At 29.5% G+C, this 27,841-nt stretch overlaps 1 protein-coding gene across 3 annotated transcripts; it reads left to right on the plus strand.

Annotated features, from left to right (window-relative positions):
- Window positions 1–369: 369 nt before the first annotated feature.
- On the plus strand, window positions 370–27,841 carry LOC125076904 (schwannomin-interacting protein 1 homolog). 3 transcript variants are annotated; one of them, XM_047688636.1, is made up of 12 exons: window positions 370–603; window positions 14,040–14,403; window positions 14,484–14,644; window positions 14,805–15,841; window positions 16,421–16,512; window positions 16,763–16,860; window positions 18,047–18,173; window positions 18,434–18,640; window positions 19,616–19,791; window positions 20,541–20,681; window positions 23,425–23,558; window positions 23,843–27,840. In XM_047688636.1, the coding sequence occupies exons 2-12, from the start codon at window positions 14,046–14,048 to the stop codon at window positions 23,922–23,924; spliced, it is 2,613 nt and encodes an 870-aa protein (XP_047544592.1). In that variant the 5' UTR covers window positions 370–603; window positions 14,040–14,045; the 3' UTR covers window positions 23,925–27,840. The 3 variants fall into 3 exon arrangements, with proteins under 3 accessions (XP_047544592.1, XP_047544593.1, XP_047544594.1); XM_047688638.1 differs by lacking the exon at window positions 370–603 and having other exon boundaries at window positions 14,080–14,131; window positions 14,344–14,403; window positions 23,843–27,839; XM_047688637.1 differs by lacking the exon at window positions 18,434–18,640 and having other exon boundaries at window positions 23,843–27,841.

The raw sequence follows: 27,841 nt of genomic DNA on the forward strand, positions 1-27,841 counted from the left end.
CAGACGCAGCTAGTAACTGGTTTAAAGGTTAAGGGTCGTAAACGACTAATCAATAAATATGTAGTCGATAGTTACTACTTTTCCATATCTTAAATACATATTTCACATGCTTAGGCATTATAATTTATTTTTCTTTTAAATACTGTACTGTAATGAGAAGATGATATTTTATTACATTTCATTGTAAAATTATAATTTTTGATTGCTTTTGAAATTAAATTATGCAAAAATAATAAATTTATTTGTTTAATGAAGGAGAATAGAAAATTAATGAGAAAACCTGGTCGGTTTTCATGGAAACCGGCGCGACATTGGCGGCGGGCGGGTGCGTGCCTTTGCCACGCGATCATTTTGCAGCGACTACCGAGGTGGTTGCACGCCGTCCGCGCCGCCCACCGTCAAACCATCCCTTATGCCATAACCTCGTTAACTTGAGTGACGTAAAGCATTCTTATAACTAACCGTGGATAGTGAACGACAATCGGGGACGTGGCATCGCTACTTTTAAACCAGTGTCCGCGAACCTTTTAAAGATAACCTTGTTCGCTGCATTTATTATTCAGTGGCTGCGCTAAGCTATAGTCAGGATGGCGCCCTTTACAGGTACAGTTACTAAAATAGTTTGTTTAACTGAGTCCTGTACAATGTCTATATTTTTTAATCGTTCCTCGCATTAAGCTTTATATAGCTTTGTTCTAGTAGTCTGTTGCGCGTTATGTTGCACAATGCACAAATTTTTGTGATTTTCCATTTTATAATACTGACTAAACAACATAAATCACACAATATACTAGCTCTACGTAACAATATCAATATTAAGAATTTGTAAAATGTATTATTAGAAAATATTTTATAAAACCCTTATTTTGCAATTTGAGTTTCGTAAAATGTTTGGTTCCCTTTAGATATAGCATTTTTCTATTAGGTTTGTGTGACACGTGTTTCCTATATACATCTTAATTTATAATAAAAATCATTTATAAAATATATTTTCATTTCCTTTTAGGTTAAGCCTTATAAGAAAATCTATGAAATTTTCTCATTAAATTTCATTACTTATTCAATTCTCGATACAGATATTTTATTAATAATAATTTATTGTTTTAAGCAAAACAACCACCACTTGAGCTTGACCAGCTTTTATTGTAGATTTACTCTATATAAATTAATAAACACGTTCATATAAATCGGCAATATAATACTTCATTAATTTTAACTACCACTCAAGTTACGACATATTAATTAGTATTGATTGAATGCAATTGTTAGTTTATTGATCACAACGTTATAATAAAAGGTTAGCTTTGTTGAATAATACAGAATGACATACAAATATATATATATATATATTTCTACTTATTGATTAATTATTAATAAATACTATTTCTTATTTGTTTATAGAATTTATCTTCATTTACATTGTGCCTTTTCTTTGTTTTCTAAGTCAGGCTAAGTCAGGTGATATACTATTAGTCTTATATCAATATTTCATTGGATTAACAATTGTTACTATAGCATACGAAAACCATTAAATTAGGTTATGTTATTGTCTTATATAAAATTTACAAGCAACTATTTTTCATAGTTTCATATAAAAAGCTAAATTACTTTCTATTTAATCGGAGGATATATTTTGGTTATGTAATATGATTTTAAATAGTTATTGTTATTTCAAGGATAATGTATGAAAATTGTGTATTGTAATTCTAAATATTTAACTTAATATGAGAAAAAGTAATCGCGTTAATTTTCTTTGACTAAAATGTAATGTATGTAATAATTTCGAGATATTACACAGAAAAAATATATCTCTTTATCGAACTTAATCCTTATGTATTCTTAAAATAATCATCAATCAGCAAACTACAAATTGTTTGGTTAAGTAAACATTTCAATGTGTAAGTATATATCTTATTTTATTACGTATACGTTATCTTAAAATGCTACTTTAAGTACAAGTAGGCGATGTTACAGCGCTACCCAGCCTTTATTACTTTCGGTGCTCATTAAATATGTCGAGTACACGAGTTTCAATGAAAACAAGTAAAATTATTTTATTTAAAAACACGTTTTATTTTCGCCATACGTTGTGAGCAGTAGCATCAGTACTTTTATAATTATAAAAATGATTTTTTAAAACTGAATATCAATTATAGACATTTCGAATAAAAGTACTTATGAATAGTACTTGAATGTGTTAATTTAAAACATTATACATTTTTAATGCAAATTTATTAAAATATTAGTTATATGATATATTTTTACTTTATAAAATAACTTTGTAGCATTAATAGCGAGGCTTTATACAGTTTGTTGAGTACATTGATTGAATTGGTTGCGTGAGAAGTGCTTACGACGGTCGTAGGGGCTATTTACGTCGCAATCTATCCATTTATTCTAGGTTCGCTTTATTGTAACACAGTATTTTATTTAAGAATTGCATTTTCTAACACCCGTTGGGAATATTGACTGATTCATTCTCCCTTGCTATTTGAGCCCCGTTCGATGTATTAAGCTATTGAATTTCGTTTAATTGGATATGAGCGAGGTAAATGAGATCTTTTAGAGGGCTATCTTTAATGTGACTAAAATGTCATTATATGGTTGCCTGCGTACGGATAGTTTCAAATAAACATAATTTATTGGTATTTTTTTCGGTTTTCATTGTTTATTAAATAAATTAAAATACTGTCAGCGTCTCATTTGTCAATTGTCATGAAACAATTGGACAAGAAATTGGACAGACCAAAATAAAATCTATATCTTAATATTTACGTGTTAAACAATACAAAAGATATAAATGTCTCTTTCCTGATTTTATTAAGTTTTAACCTTGAGCCTTTATGTACCTATATTATAATAAAACGCTTCCTGACTTAGAAAAAATGTTTATTAATTATTTTTTCCTTTATTGTCCATCCCCTTGTTACGTGTGTTACTAACTTTAAAAGCATTCAGCAAACCTTTAAGTCTGTATGTTTTAATGAGCTCCTATCTCGCTTTACAGATTCTTCTTCTAATTGGTCTACTCTACTTGAAGTCTTAGCTTATGTTGCGTTCCTTTCTTTAAAGGTCTACAAAAAGACGTACCTATAATTTCTTATTTTACCGATGCAGTTCAAAGATGTTAAGATTCTTATTGACAATATAAAGTAGTACTAGAATGTTACTCAATTATGATTTTAATTTTTTACTTTTAAATAAAAAAGCAGCAACAGTGGGAGGTCTGACTGAGGATTATGATTTTGATGAATTAATGTAATGGTAAAGGATCTACTTAATTATTTTAAAATGTTTGTAGCGAGCTATTTAATACTTGCAACAAAATCAAACGTACCAACGTAATTCTAGGATGATTTCATTCTATAACAGTTTGGTAACATAATTTGTGTTAGGAATGATATACATATTAGTAAGATGTAGTAATTTTTTCTATGTCTAAATCTCACTGTCTTAGGTTACTAATTGTATATATGATATTTTACAATACGCCAGAAGATTATGAACAGTATGTCGGTGTTTCTGCATTATTAATCAGTATACATATAATATAAATAGTTACTAAACAAGGCTAAGAACTAATCAGCGATGATTATACAATTTGATATTTAAAATTGGTTAGTGATACACAATTATTTCGAACAGAGAGAGTCGCACCGTATTAAATATAATTACATATGTACTAAAAATGTAATTTCATAACCAATACTCATATCAAACTACTTATTACCGAGCCAAGAAAATTCTGTACCTCTGCTCGTAACGACAAAATAATAAGACTATTTATGATAATATACAAATAGAATAAATTGCTTTTAAAGGTCGTTATTTTTTCGTAATTTGCATGAGACACATTTTTAGAATTCGGAATATGTAAATGAGGGGCTGGTGTGGGTTAACAGTGTCGCTGAAAGCACATGCTTGAGTTATCCATCATTGTAGTGGCCATTAACTAGAGAGGAAAGGGCGAGGGCGCGCCGGGTCACGCCAACGCTCGTCCGTTTCGCTGCAAATAACGTTAGATCACGCCCGCGCTGTTTTTGGGCTATATATTAAGAAGACACTCATCTACGTCCTATTATTGAACACATCATCTTATTAATTTTATTAATGAAAACTTCGATGAATTGACATATAAAATTTTGGGTTTATATATATACAATAAACGTGATTAAGTACATTTTGTGATAGAACTGTTACAAAAATGACAAACCAAAATGTACCACAGTACTATCAAAGTTCTTTCAACTTTTTGTGTATTCTCTTCCGAATTTTCGTGGGGAGTAGCAATTGTTATTATTTTAGGGTATGCAAACATTTCATAAATTTTGGCCGCATGTGTCATTACAGTAAAATTTTCCTTATCCATTTTATAAACCAAAGTTTTCTATGCTCCTCATGAGTAGCGGCTTGAACTTTTAATAGGACAGACACTTGAAGCTGCTCCTGTGACGCTAAAAGTCTTTGAATTTCTTTACACGTTTACATTTCCAGCGGCTTGATGATATGTGTCAGATTTTAATTAAAAATATGTTTTCTCCTGAAATTATCTAACAGTGAGCATCTACATATTTTTCATTTCAGATTTTCTATTTGATTCAATTTAACTTTTTACAAAATATTCTTAGGGATATATAGTAATAATACCTATGTATACTCACTAATATACTTTTTTTTCAGATGGTTGAATTTAAATGGAATAATAGCAAATGGGGGGCATATGATGTTTAGGGATCACCATGCCCATGGACCCACTTTCGGAGTTAAAATGTTATGTCCTTTGTAGTACCCAAGCGGGCTTGCACAAAGCTAATAGTTTTTTTACTATTAATATAAAAGCTATTAACTAAAAGATATATGAGATACTATATTTTCATTTACGCCAAGCGAAGCGAACGCGTAATAACTTGTAAAATAAATACGTAAATATATGTATTGAATACGATGAATGGTTTCAGAGTTTTATCTTTTATTACTATTTATTACCACTACAGAGTCGCATCGCGGGGCTTTTGAATTACTAAATAGATATATTTTTTCGTATTCGGTTGAGTGCTTGGAATTAAAAAATAGGTCATACTTAGCTTTCAGAAGACCAGAAATATTTTATACACGTCAAACAAATAATGTAAATAAATATTTGAATAGTTATTTGAATTATATTTTTAAGTAAAGTTACACAACAGTTGGAGGTAAATATTCAATATTTTTAGCCAGAATCAAACAGGGTTTACAATTTTCTATCGGCAGTTTGCAAACTTTCATATTTAAATAACATTTTATTTTTGACTTTATAAAATTTCACCTCACGTAATTAAAAATATCTGGTACTGGTCGTTCTTATAGTTTTTCAATGATAGGTTATGTAAAAATAATATTAAATTTCCGCCCACCTCATATTATACCGTGATCCTTTTTAATAGAAATAAACAAATATTATACATAATCAGTTTTGGGTCAAGCGACCTCTCCACAACCAGTCTACCCAGTGCTTAAACGAGTATACATCTTCATCAGACATACGTCCCACTCACTTTTTTTCTGCGCAACATTCAAACATATTGCACGACTCACTATGATGAAACACGAGAGTGCTTTACGATCAAAAAAAATGTTTCGCCTCATTTTGGCATTTATTTTTATTATTATCTTCTAGCTTGTTCATAAAACCAAGATAGATTGCGTACCTTTTCGTAGATTATTAAAGATTATTATTACTGGACATGGATTATTTAATGCTATAGTGTGTATCAATCAAATGTCAAATATAAATAAATAAATAAATAAATAAATAAATAAATAAAACTGTTCACAATTGTTAACTGTAAGTTATTTCGGATAATTCAATCAAAACCGATCTCTTTAAAGTTTTCTACTGATATATAACGGGTACAAAATAAATATGTTAAAGTTCTGTAACAAAACTAAATTGTGTTTTAATATTTCTTTACATTAATTAATTAATTCATTCATTCATCGAAGTAAGATAAACATTTCAAGAACGAACTATTCGAAATATAATATAAACTACTTATATAATATACTCCGACTCCTCAGTTTATTAAGAAGTCATGATCGTAAACTGAAACGCAAACATAATTTAAACTTTATTATATTTTCGTAAAATATTTATTGATTTAATAATAAAGATTTATTCTCAATTATTATTTCATTTGGTAGAGATATACGAATAATAAGGATTTAAGCTAGTATATAGTATTAGCTCGTAGATTGTTAATATAGAGTTTATTTAATATAATATCGAAGGGCCAATTCTATTATGCCAAATAACTACGGAACTATTGCTGTTACGCCGCATTCTAGTCTAAGGAAGGGACAATAAGAGGATGCTTATCGTTTATTGAATACTTTGAGAGAAATCTTACATTTTATAGTCAGATATAAAGTCCTATTGTATATGAAATTGTAAATGAAGAGTTGGATCTAAAAAAATTTTTTTTAAATTTAGTGCTATTTATAATGCCTTTAACTATTAGTTATAAGAAATATTTTATAAAAAAAATGTCTTTATTTTGAAACATTAACTTTAACTTTGACCGTTATAAATTATTTTTGTGGACGTTAACGTAACGAACTATTTTTTCATCAATACGAACTGCGACGCACCTATAATTTCAAAAGTAAGTTTTTTATCCAATTTTCCGACAGCAGTGGAAAGTAGTACATGTGCTCTTTGAATGCTAATCTTCATTCAATAATAAAATAAAAATACACTCGATCATCGATCGCTTGAGGCCATTTATAATACCTACTGGAGGAATATGGTATCTAGAGTCCTTGTAATATATATTAAAGTAAAAAACCATAATGCCTAAACACCTAAGTTGTTTTACACGTAACAGTGTCGCTGTTACAGAACGTCACTGCCGGCAAATTGATGTAGCGATGGGAAACTGTCCTGTTCTAAAAGCTATTAAAATTGTATTTTGTTATTTAAATTTTTAGGGTATTTATTATTTTTAAAAGATTATGTGTTTATAACATTTCAATATGAAAACCTTACAATACGAATTTGTGAAAACGATTCGTGAACATCACCCATTTTAAAATGTTGTTAAGAATGTCCCTTCATGTTATTAATAAATGAAATTATTGTGTGTGTGATGAATAACGATTAATTAATTAAAAGTTCGCATGCTACAAATAAAACGAATACTCTTTTCATGATATAATTAAGACTCTCATATATCTTACAATTTAATTACTTTAGATAATTTATTTAGAAATTGTATTATTAAAAAAAAAACGATTCATATTTTTATATTTATAATAATTTGAAAAGTATTTTTTATACTATACTGAGTATAATGTATGATAATGGTTTTAGAGGGTTTACCTTTTTATTACTATTTAGTACCCTCATTGAAACATAATGGGATTGTTTGGTTTGCTATTTACTAAATAGACTATTTTTTTATTCGTTCGCACATTGAGTGTTGGGATTTAAAAATAGGTCATATTTCGATTTGATGAGACCAAGCAAGATTTAACATTGAAGTGTGCATAACAAACAATTTATGTAAATAAATTAATTTATAAGTCGAGTATTTACATATTAATGATTACTACAGTTACACTATAACTGTACGTTTTCGGATTTTAGTTTAAGTTTTTACGTATATTGCATACATACATTTTAAGAGGCAATTTTTATTGTTGTATTAATAATTTTTATTAATTTACCCACCACGATTGCACCGATAAAATATAGGCTTTATTATGCCGAGATGTTTTGAATCATGCTGTTATAAACAAATATCATAACACAATCAGTATCGGGTCAAGCGACCTCTTCACAACCAGCCTTCCCAGTGCTTATATACATGAGTATACATCTTCATCAGCTATATGCCCTACTCTTTGTTTTCAGCGCTCATTCAACCATGCCAATATGTGGTTAGGAATGTACAGTATTCAATTCGTCCTCAATAATTCAAAACGAACAGTCAGAAAAGGCATTGCATTATATATGTGCATTGAAATTAATTCATTTGATATATATCTTACTGTAAATGCTCGAACTAAGGAATTTTACTGACATGAGTTGGTAAATGTAAATATTTATTACAAAGGACGACTTTTCGGACTTTTACCATTCCAACCTAACCTAACATGTAAATCCTAAGATTTACCAACTGAATGATAGTAAAAGTTCGAGTCCCAAAGTTTTATGGACATTTACCATTAATTATCGGTAAACCTTAGGTTTTACTGGAAAATCTTAAGGTTTACTGTAGTACAAGCTTTTACAGTAACATATAGATTACTAGTCTAGTCAATAAAATTTCTTTTATCCCTCACTAACTCAATAAATGCCTAATTAATAAATGCAAGTATTTCCTTGTGATCGTTGAACGCGTTTATTTTTACTTATTATTAGAAATTTATATTACTCTAAGCACTTAAGTAATACAATTTATACCACAGTAAATGTATACGTATAACATTTAATAAGGTAGCTGGCCGATTGTGTTTGCTCTGCGGCTGTTAGTACGAAGCTCCGTCGTTTTGCGCCCAAATTAAGTACACTAAACAAAGGCTGTTACGTCTCTACAATTAACAATTATGACGGAAAATTACTTTATATAGAGGCTTTTGCCTTAGCTTATTATATTATTAAAATACAAAGAATGTTTGGCTTCTTCTAAACAATTATTTTTGTATAATAAATTATTTATATTTTTTAATTAATTTATGTTTTAGCTATTTTGAACAAATCACAATATGTGTTCAGTATTATAGATAATATCGCTTCCAGAAGCAAATAGTATTTGCAAAATTTAAGGTTAATTTGTTGCGTGGAACTGGTTTCAAACGTCAGTTGCATCGTATGATTCATAAATACGTCAAAAGAAAGTTAATACATTAGAATAAAGCAAGTACGCAATGAACAGTATTTTAACGGTTATTCTCGAGCCTTAAAAAGTAAATTATAAAAATGTCGGATTAAAATTCTTATTTAATTATGTTCTGAGAACACTTCCTAGGTAACATTGTTTTAATTATATTTCAAAATTCCCTTAAAACCGTTTTAAAATAAACTACTTTCGAAGAATATCCGCTTATGACTTCCATGAGGAGAAAGATATTTACTTACGCGACTGATATTGCTTTACGTATATGCGGAAAGGGAATTTTATTTTACCATGAAAAAAGGATGTTCTTAATAAATGGATGAGCTCTTGGGCGCCGGCTCTAAGCAAAAAATCAATTCGCTGGCAGCTAGCCATGTGCAGTAAGCGTCTATAGTAGTGCTTCTTCATTTGGCGCAGATATGTATTACGACTTTTAGTCGTAATTTACGTCGCTACAAAGCTATTTTTTGAATTGAGAAATTTTAAAAGCAGTCCATGCTGTATATGTTCCGCAAGCATCACTAACTCAACGGTACGTGTATATAGAATGGCAGGCTATGGATAATTCGCAGGTTTAATCCTGGAAATTGGCGTACCTATTCCTCATACTAGGTTACACTTAACGTAAGTGACGATAGACTAGTGACGAGTGACTATACGACAGTTAGTAATTCCTTACAAAGGGGCATTGCATGGGTCCCCTTTTTATATTAGTAGTACATATGTACTTACCATATCTCATATTAAACAAATTTCTCTTACAACGATATCATAATATAATAAAACTATAAATAGCTTTAAATAAGATGTTACACTACTGCTTGTACAATGAGTAAAAGCTAAATATTACGCATAAGTAAATATGCTACGATTCACATAAGCATTAAACGTAATAAAAAAACTAAGTGAACAAGCCTTTTTAAGCATTATCATTTTTCTTATTTAGAGATAAATCATTTAATTTATTTCTCTTTACTTTACGTAATTGTACTTGTGAACGTCACTTACCGGCACAAATTAAAATTTGAATTCAAAGAAAGGAGAGGTTTCCATTAAGATCACTTTTGTTATTTTATTTGACTTAATATTGTTTGTTTGAATATTGAAGGCAACAAGTGGAATTTAAAGGAATGAATTTGGGTCTCTTGTCTAGGTGTTAAGCCGAGTGAGTATTGTGTTTTCATCTTTGAAGCGTGAATTAATGAAATCCTTTACAATTAGTTAGTTTAACGCTTTATTTTCATCCATCGTTTAATATTTTATGAACTTTCTCATTTGAGGTAAATTAGTATCAATAAAATCTTTTTCAAATAAACAATTTTGATATAACATTTTTATTTTAGATAATTTAGGTTTGCAAATTAAGGTAATTACTTTTTTTTTTTAATCATAGATTTATTGTATTTATATATTAAGATAGAACAATGTTAATAATTCGTATGTAAATAAATATTATTATTGAATGATGATATATAAGTCAACAAATTTTACAATAATAATTAAATACTTAATGATTTAATGGCATAAATGTTTTTGACCGAAATTAAGCTAGATACCAAAAATAATTTATCGAGGATTTCTAAAATATTAAATGAAATTCCACGTTCAAAAAAACTGAAATAAAATAAAATTAATTTATGTTCGTATTATGAGATTTATAAAGAGTTATATTGATATTTTACGTAAATATTACCCGACGAAGTTTATAACGGCTTATCTGCTGTTCGTGGATATAATAAGGATTGAGGTCGACTATATGCTTCAGAATACCTATTACGTTATTCCCTTTTATCCGTAATAAAGACTTTAGACATTAAATAATATTTGATAACTTATTTGATATAGATTATATTTTCTGCAGATATTAATTTATTGCTTTTTCATGAAACCCAAATCAAACTTAAGTGGATTTACTAAGTTCACTTACAAGCTGTCAGCATATAAGCATATAATAAGTTTTAAAAATATACGACAAATAATAATATACTAAAAAAATATGCCTTTATTAAGGATTATAACTAAGGATCCACACGGAAACTTTGTTTTATTAGGACCTGAAATAATAATTAATAGAAGATCGGAAACTGAATCTGTATATACTCGTATACATACCCACTTAAAAATATGACAAGCATATTATTATTTTTTTAATTTTATCTCATTAAATCAAAACCTTATGTCCAAATTATACAATATTTAAGCATACAAATAATTGAATTTTTAAAAAATAATTTGATCTATTTTTAACGTCTAGCTTAACTTAAGAAGTTACGTGTTTAAATATTCATTACAAATATTGCTTGTAAAAGCTGATGACATTTTAGTTTGTAAATATAAAGTAATATAATTAATTGTTGATTAATTAAGTAAGTGCGTCTGTGCTACATATTTAAAAAAAAATCACTCCAAAAGAAAATAATCTCATTATTTATTTGTGATTTTATAATAAGTTTGATTCGATCGATGGATTTTGATGAAAATGTCAGTGCATTTTGTACATACGCTATGTAAAATCGAAAATAAATGGTTTTTCATTTTTTGTTCGCTTGCCCTAATTATTGTAATCTCTATCTCATTTAATTTGTATGCTTTTTGTCTGTTATATACGACGAAGGAACTTGGTGAACTAATTCGGTGATCTTAACCAACCCTAAACTAATTCTATCTTTTCACGGTCTATTTAATTCTCATTATTTAAGAACGATGTGAGGGAGTAATGTCGAGGTATATACCGACACTCCGACCATGCTGAAAGAGTTATACCAGGAAGTTGCCGAAGAAAAACTAGGATGTACGTCAAAATCAAAAACTTTTAATTTTTTTTATTTTTCGGCTGCACTTGCTAACCTTTTTCTGTATAACCAGTATAAACACATATGTATGTACATCTTATATCGAAAAGTTGTATCCCGGTAAAACATAAAATAAAACTTGTTTTCCGCGATATTTGTTCCCTCTCTATTGCTTTGAGTATTAAACCAGGCGGCATTACAGGGCTTATCTCTATGCCAAAGGTACAACACCACGTGCCATTTCCGTTATATAAAACTAGTTGCGCCGCGTTCAAGTATCGGTCGCAATTGCAAATACAGCCCTCACAAAAAAATTAAATTCCAGTATATTTCGTGTACTCGAGTAGGTACTACGTGACTTCTTATTTCTTAAGTATTTAAAATATAATTGGTATTTATATTTAAAAATTATAAATATAAACAGATTTTTTTAAATTTTTAAATTTACCGTATTTCACGCGTATTAATTGCAATGTAAGTAATATTTAACGAGTTGTGTTATGTATTGATCCATTTTATAAAAATACTTATGATGCCATACATAGTGCTTAATGTCTGTAATTGTTTTTTTTATATCATAGTTAGGCGGATGAGTAAACGAGCCATCTGATTGGTCATTACCGCCCAACGACATTGGCGCTGTAAGAAATCCATACACAGCCAATGCGCCACCAACCTTGGGAGCTAAGATGTTATGTCTGTAGTTACACTGGCCTTATCCTTCAAACTAGAACAGAACAATGCTAAGTTTTTTTTTGCGGTAGAAAATCTAAAGAGTCAGACAAAGCCATACTATCAATTGAATACGTCCTGCGCTTCTTTATATTTTTAATAATAAAAATCATAAAAAAAAAATACATTAGTAGTAGTTTCGTGTTTTGTTGATATCGTAGTTGAAACTACGTATTCAAAGCAAAACGTCTTTCGACTATATTTTTCCTTATTTTATCTATGAAAAAATAAATAAATCGACTATAAAAGCTTATGTTTTTACAATCGATTTTTTAATATTTTTCTGGAATCGTCTCTTAGTGTAAATATCTTTTTATTTAAGAAGGGCCAGTCTCTCGCCCCACCTTCCCTATTTATTCCAATTATTATTATTACATATACAGCTTATCCATTCTTCATACTCGACACAGCAAATCTTACTTTCTCCATATTTTGTGATCTCAAGCAACTCAGTAGGTATTCTCGTAAGTCTTCATGTCAAGGATAATACCTATGTATATAAATTAATTATTTGTAATTAAATTTTGTATGTCCTGGATTAAAATAAGATTAACGAATTCTAATTATTCTACGCAAATAGATTGAATCCAATATTTGTCTCGATTAGTATTAGTTTTTTAAGTTACAAGTTAAAAAATATTTATTGCAAAAGGTAAATATTTTAAAAATATTCATACATAAATACTAAATAAAAATAAAATTCGTTTAATAATACGTACTTCTACACTAAAACTCTGCATTGCACAATGTCCTTGACCATTCCAATTGCGAGTTGTCGTGACGTGACTCTCTTTTCTTGAGGTTTTTAATTTGATTTATTGATCTTTGAACTGTAATCATAATTTGATATATTAATTTATATAAAGTATGTATTTTAACAATATAATACATTCTATGATTAACTGATAATTTAGTTAAGTACATTCAAGTAAAATAACTCGTACTACTTGGTCTAACATTACTTTTACGTATTTTACCCATGAATTTTATTGTATGTTCACGTGGTAACCTATTATGATAATGTCGTCCTGACCAATTTTGGTCACAGCGCCCAATTGCAAGTAAGACTAGTGAACTAGTCAGGTAATATAATAATATTACACAAATATTTGCGCACACACTTGTCACTCTCATGTTCGGATGGGATAGCTAATCCGACACGAAAAGGACCATAGGCTTTACGTGTTTTCCAAGGCACAGGAATGTACACAATTCCAACTTCCAGACTTCAGGCTGTTACTGAGAATTTTTCGATAGAAAAATCAAGAACTTATTACCGGCCCCAACAAACGTCTGAACACAGAACCTCGGGATATGTGCTCTATCATATGTATCAACCCGCTAAACCAAGGAGGCAGTCCACGTATTATAAATACGACAACCAAGGACCTTGCTCGCTACTTATGATATCAGATATTTTTTATTTTATTGTTTGTTACTCATAATTTTCAATAGCATAGTTCTTCTGCGTTAATATAGTTTTTATCAAATGACTTTATCTATTCCTAAGGCATATCATAATTCTTGACTTTGTAATCAAATTATACCGAAACTTACTTTAGCACCCATGGCTGATCTTAATCCCAATAACTACTGAGGGCCTAAATTTCTGTTTTAACATATTTTTATTTTGTTACAGGTAACCATGAAGATCCCCAACGTCAACGATAACGGAAATGTGGTTGTGGATGATGTAAACGTAATATCTGAGGATATTAACAACATAAGTTGGTTAGATTCAAACAATATAGAATCAAAAATAAATAATAGTGTAGAAGAAAACATTCAATTCAACTTAAACCGTAACATATATTCTCCTGATATTGTAGCGAACAGAAAATTAAGTTCAAAACCACTAAATAAGGAGGAAAACGAATCAGAACCTATTGTATGTAACATACAATATAGATTAAATCATAATAAAATAGAATATTCACATATAGGTAAGGACAGTGTTGAAAAAAGAGAGAAGACAAATTTATGTTGTCAAGAGAGTTCCACTGGTAAATATAGTAAATATTAATTTATATTGTTATAATATCAAGGTTTATTTACATAAAGTAAACAATAATCAATGTTGCAGTCGATGCTAATGTGTCAACAAATACAACACCTGCTGATGAAGAACGAGCTTTCGATCTTTCGGACTCTGATGAAATGTCTGAAAAGAGTATACATCCCGTGCCTCGTGGAATCGTAAATCCAAACTATCCTGGCTTTCAGCACTTAGCTCATACTTTACAGGTGACATAATCTTTATTTGAAACCTTTAAAGTTCAACAACTTAACCTGTTCGTAATAAAAATACAAACGAAGCCATAAGAATGAAGGAGATTTTTTTACACTATTACATTATTTCTATAACTTAGTATATTTTTATTTAATAAACCTTAATGTTACACAGGAATATTCGTCAAATATTGAGCCCTACTATCATTCGGAAAATGACATGACGGACGACGATTTGGATGCAGATATTATTGAATCAAATTACAATGTTACTAAGCATTTTAATAATGAACAACTTAAGGGAGATAACAATAATGAAGAAATTAAATGCGTAGAAAAAGAAAATGTAAACAAAGAACAAGAGATAAAAAAATCTACATGTACTTCTAGAAACGACATTCCAGATCTTTTAAAAACTATATCACATAATAATAATAATGTCGATTCAGCAAACTATGATTTCAATTGTTCGACCACTGATATAGAAAACAATTTTCACACAACGGATATCATAGGTGACTTTAATAAGGAAGTTGAAGATGAAATAAGGCACTTATTGAACTACAATATAAATATCGAAGATGATTTAGAAGAACTTAGAAAAGATATAAAAGAAACTTTTGTGAAACCAATAGAAACCACAATTAATAACATAAGTGACGTAGTAAATCACGTCATAAAAAAGCTAGTAGAAAACGACGGTTACGATAAAAACGACACTGTGTCACCCGACCTTGTCAATGACCATGAAATGGAAGACGTTACTAATATCAATAAAGAAAATGAATGTAATACAAGGACCGAAATGAATATAAGTAGACCAACATTTTTATTAATCGATAATAATGTTGGAAACAAAATAACTGATGCTATTTTGTCTGATGGAAAAGATGAAATTAATATTTACGAGGAGGAATACGACACGGAACAGCTGAGCCATAATGTTGAAAACACAATTAAGCAATTAAGTACTGAGCTAAGAAAAATTATCCCAAAACTGAATGAAATGCGAGAACGCGATAAACTATGGGCTGAAAATAAAAAAGATATACCTGTTATTACTGATGGAAATTCGAATAATATACTACCTTGCTCCTCGAATCGTAATTGTGAAACAAGCACACGATCCCGCCATCATGAAGATAGTATCAAAAGGAGCACACAAAATAAGCTAATTTCGAAAGTTAATCAACATTCTATTAAGACTTATGTGTATGTCTTTGTTTTTATTATATACGTATGACAATAATGGTAAATTGAAGTAAATATGAACGAGTTAGGGTCGGTTACGTTAATATATGTTTGTCCGAATCGATACGAGATGAGGAAGATTAGAGTTTTTATTAAGTTTGATTTCTCATCTTCAATTCCTATCGAATTGGCATAGTCGAAGAACTTATGTTGTTTGATATGCAATATTAGGTACTTTTCTATTTGTAATATAATTCAATTCGTAAATCCAAGTCGTGACCAATTTTCGTTATATAAATACTGAAACATTAGTCAGTGGAAAAAATCAGGTTTAAATCAATAAGCCATGTGTACATATAGTTCGAATGTTGATCGAACACGAAAGTTTTAAATAGAATTGACGCGGTCAATATGTAATTGGAACGAATTAGGTAGTGAGTATTATTAAGGAACAGCTGTAGCTTGTTAAGTCAATTTAAATTGCTCGTGGACGTAGAAGATTTTAATAAATCGTGTTAGTTCGAAATGAGGTGTGGTTATATGCTTTTATATACTTAACGTTATTCATCTGACATTAATATTGTGATTTATATTTTTCAGTGAATCAAAAGTTAGACAGAATTTTACAAAAACTGTACCAAAATGTCAAAATGCGTCCGTCCGTAAAAACGATCAGATTGAATCAGATTTGGGTAAGTTAAACCTACTTCAAATAAGCAACCAATCCTGTATGAATTTATAAAACCTATACGCAATATTATTATATAAATTTATTAAAAGTCTTTTATATAACACGTTTACTAGTTATAAATTGAATAGAGAATTTAAAGTAATGGAAAATAAATTCAAATTAATGTTGCAATAACTATGCTAAGTACATATACAGTTATAGGTTACTTCTACGGGTACTACATATAAATGTATTTATAATTTATATTTCAGATAGTTTCGATGTATATAATATTGAAACAGCGTTGCCTAAGTTAGATTTTGATACAATCGAAAGCCACCTAAGAGCAGCTAAAGATGCTGAAAGACGTGTAAGTAAATACTAATAATAATAATATATTGAGATGGTGATCGAATAATACAATCGTTATACCAAATTAACTGACTTTGTAAGTGTCGTATTATCTTATAACTTTAAATTTGGCGCTTAATAATATAACAGTAAATGTATACATTCACATTTGATCCACGTCTCCTTCATCCATGCATTAACCGTTAAAATGACCAATACAATTGGTACTCAGTTTAGCTTTCTACCGTGATTCAACAGTGTAGGCAGTCAGCCGTTCTTTTCTTAATGTTTTGTTACATTCATTTTTGTTCAATAGTTGAACAGATCAGACTGCTTGTCGCGTGTTCGTACTACGTTGTGCTTCCTATCGTCTTTTTATTTTAAATATAAACAAGTGTGATGGCGTCAATGCCGTATTTCAATTCTGAACAAAGGCATTATAAAAAGGATACTAGATTTCTTTTAGATTTATATACTATTACGTATGATAATCACGAATCCGTTGATAATATTTGCTGTTTAGTGAGTATACCTTTTATATTTTATAATAATATTTGATAAGCACTGTGAAAGGTGTAATAAATGTCCAATAAAAAGCAGACCATAAAGTACGATTTGGAGAAAGAAAAGATTAAAAATGGAACACGTATTTGTCCTTGCCCTAAATGTCAATTATGACAGGAATGACAGGATAGCAGTTAATATTTTTTTTGTTTATACATGTTAATTATACGTTGAAAAAAAAAAACAATTGTGCCATTTATTACCAAAAATTGAAAGACTGATTAGTTTTAAGATGTTTGAAAGTTTTTTTACAAATTTTAAAAGAAAGTTTAGGAAAACATCTAGTGAAATACCAAATACTGTTGACAATGAAAAGACGGGATTTAAACGAAGCTTACATACAATAAAGACTAAGTTATTAAAACCAAATGTTCCTGATATACCAATGTATAATAATTATTACAATGATATGGCTCTAAGCCCTCGTGCTAATGGTGCGGCTGAATGTGCTCAAACAGAAATTGAATGGCCAACACTTTTAGACAATAATCCTAATATATTAGATAAATTTACCAGAATAGTTACTATAACGCCAGATGTTCCTTCTAACAGAGAAGTAAATTGAATATATTTACTGACATTTCAATTGCCCTTTATATTATACAGTCATGAGTATTAACTTCTCATCATAATATTTACAGAAGCGCAATGACAGAGAAGAGATCAGGAAAAGATTGGCTATGGGTGTTGATACTGATGAGTATTATAGTTTAGGTCATATAGATCGACCGGGAAAGAAACCCAGCTTACATTCAAGACTACAAAATGGTAAGAACTTTTTATTGTGTATAGTAAATTTCTTGTTTTTGAAAACAATTGTGCCTGTTGTGTTGCTTTAATTATTATGGGATGGGAAAGTGTATCCAGAATTATATGCTATTCATAGTACATACTTAAAGGAGTGTAACAATTTGGAGGGTAAATGTGTGTTGTATTTAACATTCATCACATATATTTTAAATATTGCACATTGCTTCATTCTATACTATCTGTTTTGCTAAGAATTATATGTGCTATGTATGGTGCAGGGAAAAATCTACAAATATGTTTTATGAACGAAACTGCATCTGACAATGAATCTCAAACGTCAGACATTGAAAGAAATTTCAACTGTAATAGTAAAAGTTCTTCAAGATCAAGTTTATTTAGCAAGAACAATTTCAATCATCCGTACCAAACGAGACCACTCTCAGTAAATATTACAAAACATGAGAAAAATACAAATACTCAAAGTGGTAAGTTGTTGGAAATTATATTGCATGGCAAGATATCGATGTAATTGTTTACATATTTTCTCACAGTTATTACAAATTTAATACATAATTGCTTTTGTAAGTTGAAACAAATAAGTGACATGGCTATTTACAAGAAAGTCAATATTATCTAATACCTATTTGTTTAATTGTCTAACGGTTACTAATTATTATTGTTATTTTAATAATTTAATACATTGGTGAAATAATCTGTGCCCTCTTGGCTGGCACAAATAAAAGTCAGAATAAAAAAAAAAAAAAATCTTTAATTTAATGAATTAAAATTTAATTCTTATTATTTATTGTATTTAATGTTGTTTTCAATAGATTTAGTGTATTTTGTAGATGTTTCACTTTTAATTATTTAACAAATATATTAAGCTTATGTAATATTTAGAATATCATGCACTAAAATCACTGGCAACCTGAAATCTATTAACACATTAAAAGTATTCAGGTGTTCATTATAATTGAAATATTTGATGTATCTAATTAGATACAATTGTAGTAATTAATTTAAGTAAATATCAATACTAGCAGTGATTATTTTCTAATCCAGTGTTTTTTGTAATTTTTATATAAAAATTTTATATTTATATATTTTTTCCACTACTCTATGATATTTTATAGTTTATAATAATGTTTGAATAACATTTATAACAAGGTCAGATATATTTAGGTGTGTTATTTTTCCTCTAGAGAGACTCATAGTTATAAAAAATAGTGCTTATACAAGTATTAAGTGTTATACAATTGTAGAACGCTTAATATTTGTATGTAATAGTTAATGAAACCAAATTATTTACTTTAATGCTTCGCATAAAACCTAACATGTCATGCTTCATGGGTTGTATTTAGAATTTAACTTTGTTCTGTTTGTATGCATATTATGTATGTATATATAATAGCTGTTTGATAAATAACAATTTTAACATGTTTCTCATGAATATGTTGCAGGTGCAAAGACACGCCCGACATCTCTAATGCTTAAATCTTCTAAGTCACGATCAACACAATCCCTCGGTCAAATTGAATTCAAAGAGTCAGATTTTTTTGCTTTACAAGCAACACTTCAAACAGAAGCTAGGATAGCATTGGCTCAGGCTAAGGAAATGGCTCGTATACAAATGGAGGTAATTGTAGTTTTTCATTAATACAATTACATGTCTGTAAACAAAGCTTTAGATTGTTGAATGTTCTAGTATAACTACAGGCAAGAGGTACATAACATCTTAGTTCCCAAGGTTAATGGTGCAGGGGTGATATGAGGAATGGTTAATTTTTCTAAAAAAAAAAAAAACTATTCTTAAGTCTGTATGGGTTGAAGTGACCCATTTGCAAGTCAGTCTACCTATATGACTAAAGATGTATGTAGCATTTTTTCATATATTAATATTTTAAATGTATAATGAATGATTTTGTGCTTTGCCATTTGAATTTAGAACAAAATCAAAACATTATCTAGTAAATCCTCGAAATGTTTAGACACTGCACATCCTATAATAATAATTATCTTATTTGTGTATATCATATTCCAATTTACGAAGCTTGGATCTAGTGGTTAGCTTATGAAGCTGGTGATTCCGACGTCCAAGGTTCAAACTCGGGTCCGACTCGGATCAGATCAGTTTGAGTACAGTACTGTACTGCGAGTTAGGAAATTGGCAGTATTACACGAAAGCACGTAAGCTGTTGAGGAAATAGAATGCAAATGTGGTTGCGCATACAGTTTTATACTTTATATATGCGTCGGCGACCGACATAGTCATGAGATATATAAATTTGACTAATGAAAACTTATTTCTAGAAAATGAATACTTATTGCATATTGTGTTTGTAATAATGCAGTAAATATTTGAAGTATGTACATATTGTGACGCAGCGCGAGCGTCGCACGCGCGCCGTGTCGCCGGTGACGGAGATGTTGCGTCGCAGCATGGAGAAGGCGAGCGCGCCGCTCGCGACCGACCGGCGCCGCGTGTCGCGACATCTGCTCACCGACATGAACATCGCACAGTTGCAGGTTCGATAAATACTTTTTTGAAATTGGAATAATTTGGTATTCGAACGTTTTTTGTTCATTAATTTTTTTGGTGATGCCGGTAACATTTGCAATATGCAGTAATATTTTTTTATTATTTTAACATGATTAAAAATATAATATCTAATAAAAACAACATTAAATACAGTAAGTTAAAACTTTTAAAACTCTAACTCGACTCATGTGATCATGTTTTAAAATTAATTTATTTATAGATATTGCATATAATTTGATAGGTTTTTTTTTTCGTAAATTGTTTTAAATACATTTTTCAAATAACCAAGTGGTATAAATTCAAAGCTATCTGTAACGGATTTTCGTAGAACTGACATACATGTATATATGTATTTAAAAAATTTAAGAGAGTATGTATGTGAATATGTTATAAGGCAAAAGGATATACATAGCTTGTGTGAGGGATGTTATGTGTAAGTAAATGAGGATATGACTACGAGATAAAGATGAACGCAAGAAAAATACCTCACTGCCGCTACTAATAAACAAGCACAAACGAACGATGAGGAAAAAATTGGCAAACACACAATAATTTAAGGTTTGCTCAAGTGCACAGTTGTGAAATTTGTACATGAAAATCGTTAATCCGGGCCACGCACGGCCAAAACTACTGGGTCTAGGAAGCTGAAATTTTGAACAAAGGTTTATTTTATAATATTTGTTCCGAATATAGGATATTGAAGAGGTAGATAAGAAATATTTTTTTTATTATTAAAATGTTTTTACATATGGTGCTGACTGCGTAATTCTAAAGGAGTAAAAATAACTGTTATTTATTCAGTAACCTTGTTGCAATATAAGATCAACATATAACGAGATTTTTTGCACTCGTTTACGATAAGCACACCAACTGAACAAGATGAATATATTTATTATTCGTAGTGGAAACAATTAGCAATACACTACACATTGTCTTGAAAAATATCCTTACTGATAATCAACGGATCGTCGAACAAAACGGGTTTATTGAGTCTTTGACGTCAAAAGATAAAATTAAAAAAAATGCGCGAACTCGTGTAAATGCTTATTAAAAGCATTAATTTAATAAAGTAAGATATATTATTTTATTTTTTTAGAGTCGAAATAAAATCGGTAATTCTAATATATAGGTAAAAAAATCTTAGAAAAATATAGGCAAAGGTTGTTTTTATTTCCGCCGTTTTTATACGACTGCCCAAAACTGAAGCGTAATGTTTTCAGGGTTCATCTATGTACGTATTTAGTTCCCTTATACGAACATAGTTGAACCCTGACACCTTCCAGAGTGACACAAACTATATTTACAAAATGTGGTAGGGCTGGGTAGGTTGTGGTAATTTTAAAATTCTCGTTTTTCGATTATGGAATATCGCCGTGACTTTGTGTTACTACTAGTGTATAGTTGTTGTGTTACTGCCCGATGTTAATGCAATACTTAATTATAAAACAATAATAAAATCGACTAATAAAATAATATTCACAATATGTAAGTAATTATTTGTGTAATCGGTACGGAACATTGTGCATGAACAAATTCTACTCGTCGGTTATTTTTTAATTAAAAATACAAACATTAAGTTTAATAATAAGACGATTTTCACTAATGTGTCTTTTTTAGTTATTTTTTTTTTTAATTTAATTTAATTACGCTTTGACCTTGCCGTTTTATAATTACTGGAACGAACATTAGAAAAAAATCCATCTTTAAAGTTTTTGTCGTCTTATAATAATCAACATTTCCTCATTATTTTAAAATCATAGCAGATTCAAATCATGCTCTTTTAAAACTTGGCTTTAAGAATTCTTGGAAATACTCGACATTTTTTTCCGTGACCTTGCAATTACGTACAACCTCAGGTTCGAATCTTGCCGAGTCAAGCGTTACATTTCGATTACAATGGCTATTGTGCAAATGCATTGTTTCGTCACTTAAACGTCACTACTGCTTCTTTAAAAAATACTGCTATTTGTTGATGTAAATGTACTAATATCTCGGAGCATACTTTATTCACTGCGTTCCGATTTTACGAGTTTGTACTTGGTACCCATGATTCATTAAAGTAGAGCATGCGAACGTTTGTTAACTAATAGCTTCCTGTAAATATGGATAAAAACTCTATTATCTGGTTGAAGTGAACGATTTCGAGCTTATTTTACAGTATTGCTTCGATACGGTTTGTTTGGGTCTATTATTTGAATACCCCTTAAGAAACATGTGCTGCATAAATGGCTAATATTGTATGAAAATAATGTTCGCTTGATTATTCTTACTATTATATTAACATTTTGACAGGAAATAAAAACGAAAAGGATAACTCCTTTACAATATTAAATAGAAAAATCAATTCAAATCACGTCCACAAAGACAATTAATCACTCCCCAACCCTTTAATGTTCTTCGTAGCTTACGTGTACAATCGACGGTGTATGGTTGTATTGCTCATAAACTTTATAATATTATAAACATTATCATTGATTTTTGTTCTTACATTTTCTTCTATTCCTACTACTTCTCAAACTACAACTAACTATTTTATCTATGCCTTATAAATGTAACATGTGTTTGTTGTTTTTGGTACGTCACTACAACACAATAACACATCCTCGTATTTTGCTTAGAGATGGTTTATGGACCGTTGAATAATACAAACATATTTTTTTTTATAATATGCTTAAAGTTGAGATAATTAAAAATATATAATTAATTTATAAGCGCTATTGTCTATTCCAGGTGATAGTGAACGAACTTCACTCCCAGATCGAGGCTTTGAACGACTCTCTAGTGAAGTTGCTGATGGCTCGTGACGAACTTCACATGGGACAGGACTCCATGCTTGTGGATATTGAAGATCTCACCCGATACTTGTAAGTGTCTGAATTAATATATTTATAGTGTCGTTACATTAGTTAAATAAATTAAATTTTCTACGTTCGGGGAGCGTTCATTGCGAAATCGTAAAATTGTAAAAGTAATGTTTTACAATAAATGATTTTGAATATATAATAGTCAATTTCTTTACATAAATACGAATTTGTATTTTTTTAATATTCGTACTGGTTTTCTGATAATGCATTCAGTTGATAAATGGATGACGGAGCATATCTTGTATATTTTTGCATATATAATATTATAATGTTACTATTTTCAGAGGTGTTAAAGAGCAGACGAAGAAGACCAAAGGCACTACTAAGTCCGGAGTTAAGAGGCTCACGTCTTTAGTGCACAAATAAATACACGATATAATCTTAGCTACGTTTATTTCTATTCGTTAATGTTAATATTGGTCTCTAATTGTATTGCCTTAATCATGTTTAATCAATTATATTATAAAGCTATCGACTCTTATTCTTCAAGAAATACATTGACAATGTAATAGTTTCAAAACATCATAATGAAGGTAGTTACGCAGTCTCGACGTAAGGCGTTTGAATAAATATATCATAATTTCCATATACATATGTATGTAACATATATATTTATATATAATATTAAATTAGCTCCAATATAGTACAATTCATGTCTCGTAATTAAATAAAGTTAATCTGAATCGATGGAACTTATTGTGTTTAGGGAAGTTTACTTTATTATTGTTGATTTGTTATTATAATGTTTCGTCACGTTTTGATAAAATTTAATTCATTCTTAAAACACAATAGGTAAAGTCTGGGCGGTGAGAGAATGCATTTTTGATGGGTCCGTGATTGAATGGACGACGAAGAATTACGTTTAAATAACAATAACATTAAAAACTTTAAAATTACGCCAACTTTCAAGTAATTTTAATTAAATTATATTTAACGTTAACGTGAAAATTTATGTCAAATGTTTATGTTCGTATCACTGATCATATCAACTGACTGACGTCAGGAAAGCAATCTCTCGACGGCCGGACTCAATATCACTATAATTAAATGTACCTGCGGTATTTGTATTAGCAATATCTTAAGTGCCATTAAGTACGTACGGACCCGCCATTGTACCGCATGTGTGTTTGAACATTATTGTCATTAACAGTGATTGGAAGAGGTGCATTACATTGAATACAAAGATATTCGGGATGCTGGATTTTCTTGAAATTTAATGTTAAATAAGCTTGTAAAATCAACATGATTAGCAATTTCCAACCGATTTTGAGATCATAGGACGTCAGAATTTCCAAAAAAATTCCCCAAAATTAAAAACACGTGTTACATTATATAAAGTATGATATAACATAAATATTACCTATATAACCGTTTTTCATTTTGGGGAGATTTTTTTATTTGTCTATCCAGGAAAGCACCGTTTCTATAGAAATAAAATAATTCAAAGTTGTAACAGCTCTATGATGTGTCTTGTTAAAACCTATTCCGATCACCGTTTATCACAGATCACCTAAACCTTAACATTAGCTATATATATAAAGTTTGTATAATTTCGTTAAAATGTGTTACATTTATAATATTTGTATATAAGGTTCCTTGATATTTCGACTAGGACGCTATTACGGACAGTCTTCGTTTTACGTCGATCCGTTTTACGTGAAACATTCGTTTCACACCATTCCTTGTATATAATATTTGGTCACCATCGTACACTTCAAAAGTTACTATTGTTTTACTTAGTGTTGAATTCGATTTACTAACAACAGTAACAATAAAATGGATCTCGTTGTACTAATTTAATAGATTCTATGTACTAACACGATTACCCTAATGAAGTAGATCTCGTTTCGTTATTAAGAAAGTGCTACTAATATTTTAATTGATGGTTTTAAATACCATTTACTAACAACAGTAAAATATTCGTTTCGTTTTACGTTAAATATCACCTGTAGCTTGCCTAACGATTAAATTCGACATAGTAACATCATGAATATACTATCGTTTCATTTCCGTTACAAGAAGTAACAAGTATACAAGTGTTTTAGTCATCGACGACGTAAAACCCTGACTGCCAGTATCTTATATCTAGTTGTATATTCAATTGTCCGCTTTAAAATAGACATTAGCTCATCTAGGGTATAGCGTATATTTGTGATTTGCAAATTAGAGAAATATTTTTTCATGATAGTGCTCATTTAATAGAATAGTGAATTTCACGCCTGCAAGGCTAACGGCGACGATCACAGGGTGGACAAATATTAATCTTCCGGCTTTACTTGAGATGGAAAAAGTTAGATATTTATTCGTCTTTTATTTGAAGAATTACAATAATTAATTTAAAAAAAACATACTATCCAGTGTTTATTTTGTGTTGAATGGAATGTCTTCATAATAATCACGTGAGTGTTATTAAATTCGATAATACACCCCTAAAATTATTTAGATATAAAGAGCACATACCGTCTATATAATGGTTGTGCTATAAATGTCGTTCCAACGTATTCTAATATCAGCTCGAGAGTCTCAAATAGTAGATATCTTTAAAGCTTAGAAATCTTATAATAGATATACACATAGTTAAGCACATACACGTATTCGATGTTAAAGATTCTGTTAAAAAATTGGACAAAACTAAGCGCATACATTCCAAATAAATTAAGATGAAATATAACGAACATAGACAAACTTTATTAATCCTGTTTATTGATAGAATTAAAATGAATTTATGATAACATTACTCCTGGCATGTTGTTACAGATAAAATTCTCCTATTATAAACTTAGAAATGAATTTTAACTGTTAGTACAAGATTTATGTGAATATATGGTCGCAAAATTTTTAAATGATTCGTATTTATACCGTTGTTTTAGTCGTCTTGATATGTTTTTGTCGGTCGATGTAATTTATACGTGATACTTCATGTACTTGTTCCCTTCTATTCCCAGAGCCATGAACTCTATATTAGTCATATGAATGTCTTTCATGAACATCAATTATTATCAAAACATAGTTCAGCCTTCGAGGATTATATCAAAGTTCGTAGTTAAACTGATTTCTTCAAATCATATCTGTAAGTATTTGTCTATGGTATAAAATATGGCGTCCATTGATGCGCGCTTTTGCGGATAAATCTATGCTAATTCCTAGCCAAAAAGAAGCTATAATCTTTTAAAATTTAAATATAGCTTCTAGAACTAATATTCTGCGGTAATATATGTATATCAATAAAGTCTTTAAAATAATCTTGAAACTAAAATAATAAATATAAAAACACGAGTAAGCCTTTCGAAGTAACTTTAATAATATACGTAATTGGTGTAAAATTTTTGTCAAAATGTTGCAAAAAAAACTTGTATTTACTTGAATGTAACATGATATTATCATTCTGAATGTATCATAATAACATTTCTTCAAAAGACACAACGTTCTTCTCAAAACAAACTACCAATTTGTATCATACGTATGTATATTCTGTTTTGCGCGAAAAAGAGACAGAATATATCTTACGAATAAGAAAAGCATTGTTGCTGAAAAGAGATACATATATAACACAATACTCCTGGCAAACTTTCATCTTGTATGATAAGTTTTTAGTGTTTAATGTGTCTTGAGATAAAACATTGTTGTGATAATAGTTATTGAAGTAAAACTTTTTTGTGTGCGATGAGAACAAAATTCCAAATTTAAATGCATCCTTGTGATAAACTTTTCTAACTCAAAGAGGTTTTACTTCTGTCACGTGTAGTGATTTAAGTTATTTTTTTAATATCATCAAACATTTTTGTTACAAATTTTGACCAATAAAAATGTATTGTTGACATTATTTATAATACTTTTTTAGTGTGTATTGTATGTGTTTGTAAAAGGTATCTAAAAACAAAGTAGTCTTAAGATACTTTCTTCGAATTTATTTTTATTTTTTAATGAATTTCTTAATGATATTAATTTAACATTAGTTTTACTCTTTACTGAAGTTACCATTTTCTTTGTATGTATTTTCGAATTTTTAGAAAAAGATTTCCCTCTCTGAAAACTTTGATTTCATCTTTCAAATCGATATTTTTAACAAAATGAAGTTAGTTTTTCGATATGTATATACAACCAGCTTTTTTTACTAAAAAAAAGTTCTTAATCCGGTCTATAATGTGTTCGAAACTAAAATATTATTCATTAAAATTTGGATTTCCACTCAAAGCAATACATATCGTTGTTTAAACTAAACGTCGTAACAACTAAATATATGATTTATCACAAACTAAAAAAAAAAGGTTCATTACAATATT

The sequence above is a fragment of the Vanessa atalanta genome, chromosome 3, assembly GCF_905147765.1.
Source record: "Vanessa atalanta chromosome 3, ilVanAtal1.2, whole genome shotgun sequence".
Taxonomy (NCBI): domain Eukaryota; kingdom Metazoa; phylum Arthropoda; class Insecta; order Lepidoptera; family Nymphalidae; genus Vanessa; species Vanessa atalanta.